We start from the raw sequence: 7907 nt of genomic DNA on the forward strand, positions 1-7907 counted from the left end.
TGCATATGAAATGAGATGTATGTGGGACGCTATTTGCATATATCTCTTTAGATAGCCCACTGCATAGCATAGAGCTCTATGTATATGCCTTATGCATAAAAATGCATGCATGAGGCTTATGCATAGAGCTATTATGTATATTACGCATACTAGCTCTATGCTAGTAGATATCTTGTGCACATATATTTATATATATACATCTTATGCATAGCTCTATGAATAAGCTATATGCATAAAGCTCATCTATAGTCATACAAAAAGAAGAAGAAAAGAAAGAAGTAAAGAAGATATGTGTATGCATAATCTTATGCATAGCTCTATGAATAAGCTATATGCATGTAGGCGCTCTTATGTGTATGCGTAGCTCTATGCATAAAGCTCATCTATATTTATAGAAAAAGAACAAAAATAGAAAGAAAGAAAAAATATATGCATGTGCATAAAGATCGTCTATATTCATCTATGCACATCTATGAATAAGCTATACCATATATAGCTCTTATGCATAACATAGATAGGTAGAGAGAGCTCTACGCGTAGAGCTCATCAATATCCATATAAACAAAAGAAAAACAAAATAAATTTAAAAAATAGGATTAACCATACAAAAAGAAACATATAAATCATAGTAAACTTACCACAAGGATCTTTTGGAGGACAAGAAGCTACAAAATAAATCAAATAATAAGTGTTCTCTAGTAAGAAACACACAGTAGAACCATTTTCCAAAACAAATAGAAATGATAGTTTCACTAGAGGACAGACGACCAGCTGTACAATATATAGCTCTTATGCATAACATAGATACACATAGTTACATGCATGCGTAAAGCTCATCTATATCCATATAAACAAAAGAAAAACAAAGTAAAATTTTAAGAAACAAGATTAAGCATACACAACGAAACATATAAATCCTAGTAAACTTATGACAAGGATCTTGAGAGGACAAGAAACTACAAAACAAATCAAATAATAAGTATTCTCTAGTAAGAAACACATAGTAGAAACAATAACCAAAACAAATAGAAATGATGGTTTCACCGTCGTGTGCCTTGGTTTCACGAGGACACAGGACCAACAATAAAGATGATGGTCTTGTAGTGTGTAGCATCCATTTGTTGTTGCTGATGCTGAGATTGTTGTTGGCCTCCATAAATGCGTGCAACGAAGGAAACTAGAGAACGGAAGCCTGCGAATAAAATATTCGAATGACTTGACATAAGAGATTCTTCTTGACCGGAATCCAGGTTGCAACAAGCATCTATACCACGGTCACTTCACAACATTTACAACGCCACCGTTTCTCACAAGAAGCATTGCTAAGCTATTTTAAATTAAAAATGTACTTAAAATATCACTAGCCTAGTGGGCTCACTAAGGCCCTAGCTAATGACAGTTCTCATATTTAATCTTTGTTAATAACAATGTTGGCTATACAAATTCAAATGTAGCATGATAAAATCAGTGTCATTCAAGGCTTATGGTAGCCTAGCTCAATACTATATGCGATGTCACCGGTGGCTAGATAGCTGAACAAAACGCCTCAATACCCCAAACCAAAGAGCGCGCACACCCAGCCACCTAGACAGAAAATGTGTACATGTACACAAACCGAGATGCTTGGGGAACATGTGAGGGTGCACAAACAGATCAGATTCGTAGGGATGCAGCAAGAAGCTCTAGAAAAATGCGAAGACGTGAGGGGGAGGAATTAGCCCCACACAGCGTTTGAGAAATGAAGAGCTGGCGTTGCTCGTCCTCTTCGTCAACAGATTAGTATAATTGCTGGTTACAAATTGTGCAGGAGGCACGATCAGGTGGTGGTGCTATCGGGGATCAATTACATGTGTTGCTAATATAGGGATCAATTATGGGTGGTATAAATGTCGAAGAGGTGGTGGGCACGGCATATAAATGTTGAAGAGGAGGGCCGGAAATATTGAGCAAAGGCAATGCAGACAGTTGATTAAAAATGTGGTCAGCGAGGGGGAGGGACTGAGGTACTCCTCTCTGATTATTATTAATATTATTATGAATCAATGGGAAAGATGCTAAGTTGAGCTCCTGCATGTGAATGCTTTGGGCGCACGTGTGCGCGTCGATGTACGTGACGTCGAAACCTTCACCATCCTCGCATTTTTGCACCTGCTTCAAGGCCAGGCAGCCTTTGTCAGCGCATCTGAAGTAGCTCCTGCAAAATTATAGGCAAGATTTAGGAATCAGAACTATTGAAAAATCCACTTAAAATCCTAGATAAATGTGCAGACCATGGCTAGCAGCTGTTCGCATGAGATTCGAGCAATATATATTCACCATATTTACTTACCTCTTGTATTTGATGCCCTGGATGTTCTTTTTCACCTGCAACTGGCCATTACTCTGGTCCCAAAGTACTACTACTCTTTAACAGCTCGATAAAGCATAAGGTCTCTTATTGCATAAGAGCTATTGTACTGATAGATAAGGTCTCTTATTGCATAAGAGCTATTGTACTGATAGATATATCTTAGTGCATAAGAGCTATTGTAGAGAAAGAGATCATCTCTTTTGGATGCATGAAAATCTCATGCATGCATTAGAGAGCTTTTATGCATTGGAGCTCTTGATGAATGCATCTTATGTAAGGATAAGTTTGCATAACAAATCTAATGCATTAGAGCTCTTGATGCATGCATGAAAATCTCTCTTATGTAAGGGATAAGTTTGCACGAGAGATGTAATGCATGCATCAAGAGCTTTATTTAAGGCATTAGAGGTCTATGTGTGCCCAAGAATAAGAACCTCTACGCAAGCATAAATCCTAATTAAAAATAATATGTTTCAAGGGTGTAAGATAAGCATGAAAATATTTAAAAAATGAGGATAGAGCGATTAGTCTTACCTCAAGAAAAAAAGGGCTAATGTGTTGAGCACGGTACAAAATAGTTTTTCTACCTACCTACCTTGGTTAAACTCGTAATAAAATAGTTTTTCTACCTACCTTTGTGTAAAAGAAATATTATTATTTTTATAATATCAACTACGAAGTAGTTTTGAAGATCCCTAGAAAACAAAACAAAAAACCACATCTTCATGTAAAAAAAAGGATAGCAAAATCACTAAGATAGATCTCGTGTAAGCCCTATGCATAGAACTCAACTTATGCATAATATGCATAGAGCTGATACAAAATCTATTATGCATATGATGTATGCTATCATGCATAGAGTCGAGCAGCTTATGCAAGTATGCATAGATCTTATATATAATAGCTCTTTGCACATACCTCTCTATGTCGAGCTTATGCATTACATCCCGGCATAGAGCTTTGCCTAGATCTTCCCTTAATTCTCTTTGTATGAGCTCCATGTAAATAAGTTTGTATATGGCTCTATGTAAAGAAGCTCCATGCATGCGTCTATGCATATGTTGTATGCAATGAGATGTATGTGGGGCGCTATTTGCTTATATCTCTTTAGATAGCCCACTGCATAACAGAACTACTGTAAAATTATAGGCGAGATTTACGAATCAGAACTATTGAAAAATCCACTTAAAATCTTAGATAAATGTGCAGACCATGGCGAGCAGCTGTTTGCATGAGATTCGAACAATATATATTCACCATATTTACTTACCTCTTGTATTTGATGCCCTGGATGTTCTTTTCGCCATACTTCCGCCAAATATAGCGGTCCAAGTGCTCTGTGTAGCCCACTGGAATGCGCACAGTCTGCTTCCACACAGGTTTCCTACGCTTCCGAACTAATCGACTGCTGGCAGAGCCTAGTGCTGCACCTTGCAAGTTCTCATGACTCTGGTCCCCTAATACCGAAGTACTACTACTCTTTAACAGCTCGATAAAGCGGTTCATATGCTCCACAATCTCAAGCGAGCCCTGGAGTAAAACGGACCGCATCTGGATTCGGTCATCATCGCCCAGCAGGCTGCCCGTGGGCACTGATTCCACCTTTTCTTGCAGGTTTCCTGCCAGCTCCAAGCCCCGTGCCACCACCCTCCTAAGCTCGTCTTCACAGGTCAACTCTTCCTGACGATCCATTATTCGAATACCTGCTCTCAGTCTCTGACAGAAGACTGCCACAGGCGGCTACATGCATGCTGCATGGCCTGTGTGTCTAGAAGGAAGCCCTCACAAGTCAACACTGCTCACATGTCCAGACTCCAGACCGGCCACCCACTAGCAAGACAAATCAGTACCTCAGATAAGGCCGGATCCACACGGTCCGACGGCTGAGCAATAGATTCTTTTTTTCAACCCTTATAGTTAAAGGCAACGCTTTTTTTCCAACCCTTATTAAAGGCAACGCTTTTTTTTCAACCCTTATTAAAGGCAACGTTTAGGCTCAACCGGGATTTAGAGTCCAAAATCACTAGAAAATCATACAAATGCAGGGATTTATATCTAACACGTACAGATTTCATCCCTTACTATTAAACCTAACGTCCAATTCCGACCGGGATCTATGAATTGCAGCCGAGAAAAACACACGGAGCTTATGTGAGCACGGGTTCCGCAAACTCTTTCTACATACATGTGTTTGTAAACATCGTCGATATCTTCAAAATGTTTTTCCAAGCTATATCTATGATGAATTTTAGATGGCATATTCTTTGCATTTACCTTCTCATCCTACATCCTATGACTTGAAAGCCATTACAAAAATTTAGTACTGAGCCTAGTATATATTCACAATGATGTGCAAAGGTAACAAGATCGTATATGATTCAAAAGTGACATTGATAAAATTCTATTTACAACCCATATGAAAGAACATTTTTTAATATGTAAATACAGTTAGTTATATTGCCACTTTTTTAAAGGGGTTGAACTATTGGATGTACTAAGTTTTATTTCTATAAATATATATATATAGAAATAAAACTGAGTACATCCAGTAGTTCAACTCCTTAAAAATATAAGTTGCGACTAACATGAAAGCTAACCCAACTAAAAAACCAACCCTTCAATGACATAAAACAACGTGCTTTTAGGATAAATTATGTATTATGGAAGGACATCCCTTCCATAAATTATGTATTATGGAAGGACATCCCTTCAGGATCTTCTCCCTCTCATTGCTATTAGCCATGTCCCTTGAATTTTAAGATTGGATTCCATGAGCATCCTATACCCATGCCAGGACTTGTGATTGTCATCAGCCAGTTCCTTCTTATCACCCAGCTAGTTGAGTTGTTCCTCAATTTCGAATGGTAATAAAGGTTGGACCCTTTAGAAGTATACACCAATATCTCAGTATTATAATTAGAAGCCCCCATAGACCCAAAAAATGTTTCCTTATCTACATTGTACTATTGGAAGTAATTTGATCAATTCTACTAATCAGTGTTATCGTATTTAAAAATTTCGATAAAAGAAATACACAATTGAAAACTTTAAAATCATCAAAATGCTATTCGATACCACTCCCTACCTATCCTTGAAAAGATGTGTAATCTCTTTGAGCACTTTATTCATCGAAAATTTCCACATCGGAGGGAAGAATACATGTATAAATTATCATGTCTAGGGTAAAGTTCATGACATGATAAAATAAATCATCTTTCCATTTATATAATATAAAATCAAAAGGTTAAATAATAGAGTTACGTGTTCCATCTACTAACCAATGTCAGAGCTTCATGTGATCTCTCTCTTTATCTCTCATTGACACACACACACACACACAGACATGTTAAAAGGTTAAATAATAGAGTTACGTGTTCCATCTACTAACCAATGTCAGAGCTTCATGTGATCTCTCTCTTTATCTCTCATTGACACACACACACACACACACAGACATCAACACATACAAAAGCAATAATTTAGGATCTTTTCCTACCTAGTCTATTATACACACGTATGGTCCTTTGCTACCTTTCGGCTGCTTGTTTTTTTAAAAGGTTATCTTGACATCATATATATCTTTTTGGTCTCATGGACCCTTTTTGTTCTTATATAGACATTGGCAACATATTTCTTTCTTTCTGTCTCTCTTTTTGACTCTTTTGTGTCTTTTATAGATGTTCACATCATATTTCTTTCTTTTCTCTCTCTTTCATAGATGTTGATAATAACTCTCTCTCTCTCTCTCTCTTAAAAAAAATCACACCTTACACATGCAACAATGACTTGCTAATCAATCAAACCATGTGTCATTCTTGCATTAAAAAAAATGATCATACTTTGTGAGGCCATTTTGACACCTTGAACACAAAAATGACGTGCAATGGTGACATTTGATTAATCAAACCAAGTAATACATTAAAAAACACACGTGATCAAACTTTTTGAGACCATTTAGACGTATTTTTGTACTTCACTTTGTTTCCATCATGAATTAAATATTTTTTATAAAAACAGTAACATTATTCATAATATTGAGTATAAAAACATTGAACTTTAATTTGTAAAGATACTATTATTACTTGAACACTTTCATAAACACTGAACACAGTTGATATGTATTAAACACATTTCTTAAACACTTCGATACACACTAAACATAGTTCATACATATTGAACACATTTCTTAAACACTTTGATACACATTGCACACAAAAATATGCATCGAACACATTAAATGGTAAACTTGAAGTTGTAGAGCTATTGTTGTTACCAGAATATCATGAAACGCATCAATAGACATTGCTAATGAGTATATGATTGGTAAACTTGAATTTGTAGAGATATTATTATTTTGTGAACACATTGGTACACCTTGTATATCTTGTAAGAATGTGTATCCTTGCATTTTAACCTTAGTTCTATGAAGATGATATAGAGTCACAACCCAACAAAAATAAAAAAAAGGCTATATAAAATAAGAAATTTCTTATGGGTAACAAATATATGAGATTCTCTTTGAATTAAATGTAGTAGAAAACTTAACATCAAAATATAGTTAAAGGCATCCATGAAAGCAGAAGCTAAGACATAAACTTGTGGTGACCATACCTAGTCCTAAAACTAGTCTTGAAGATATCCTCTTGTTTTCAAGTCTTGATGTGCTGACAATAACTAGATCGTAGGTCTTCCTTGAAAAAAAACTTTTCTTTAGCCATTTTACTAAGAAGATTTTCTATGTGAGGTATAGGATATTTTATTTTTAATGGTCTATCTCTTTAATCTTCCATAATCCACACATAAATCGTATGAGTCATCCTCTTTTTATTGAAAGATAATTGGTGCACCCCAAGGAGAAAGGGTTAGGCCTTATGATACTTTTCTTGATAATAAGATCATCTAGTTGTAATTTTAACTTAGAATATTCTAAATTGGTAAAGCTTTTATATATGCTAAACAGATCTTAAAATAGTTTCAACCACATGATTTCAAGGTCTAGCATGAGGTAATCTAGGTAAATCATCAAGAAATACATTTTTAAAATTCTCTAATAGTTTATTCTCATATGGGGAATGCTCTTGTTCTTATTGTATTTCCTTAGCCCCATGACGAACATAATCTTGTAGCCTATCCTTGTTCCTCTAACTCGATTCATTCGTGAAATATGTGTTGCATTACATATCTTTTAAGAAAATCAACATTACCATGAGTTACACTTCTAGCTTAACAATAGCTAACACCGTATGCTCATGAACAATAATTGTGTCATGTATAAATGTTTAAAATTTTTGCTATGAAAATCTCCTTAGGACAACACATCCAATATAAAATCAATAGTTTCCAACAATCCAACTCCAAAAGTCCACCTATATAACCCTTCTTAGAACTAGCCACAATCTCAATGCAAGGATTTCTAAGGTTTGATGCTGATTTTAGATTCAATTTATATGTAATCTTGGGAGATATGAAAGTAGTATCACAATTGCCATAATCTATCAGAGACCTTAGTTTATGATTCACTATTGTTTCTTTAGCCCTTATATAAGAGTCTTGTATA

General features: G+C 35.7%; 1 protein-coding gene across 1 annotated transcript; it reads right to left on the reverse strand.

The window, feature by feature from the left end:
• Positions 1-1312: 1312 nt before the first annotated feature.
• On the reverse strand, positions 1313-4073 carry LOC147625909 (putative WRKY transcription factor 27). The gene is made up of 2 exons (XM_086817866.1): positions 3621-4073; positions 1313-2194 (listed from the first exon to the last, which is right to left on the reverse strand). Exons 1-2 carry the CDS (start codon positions 4040-4042, stop codon positions 1840-1842), a joined length of 777 nt encoding a protein of 258 aa, XP_086673992.1. The 5' UTR covers positions 4043-4073; the 3' UTR covers positions 1313-1839.
• Between the last annotated feature and the right edge of the window lie 3834 nt (positions 4074-7907).

This window comes from Cibotium barometz, chromosome 23 (genome assembly GCF_041138505.1).
Source record: "Cibotium barometz isolate CiBa-2024 chromosome 23, ASM4113850v1, whole genome shotgun sequence".
NCBI classification, from domain to species: Eukaryota; Viridiplantae; Streptophyta; class Polypodiopsida; order Cyatheales; family Cibotiaceae; genus Cibotium; species Cibotium barometz.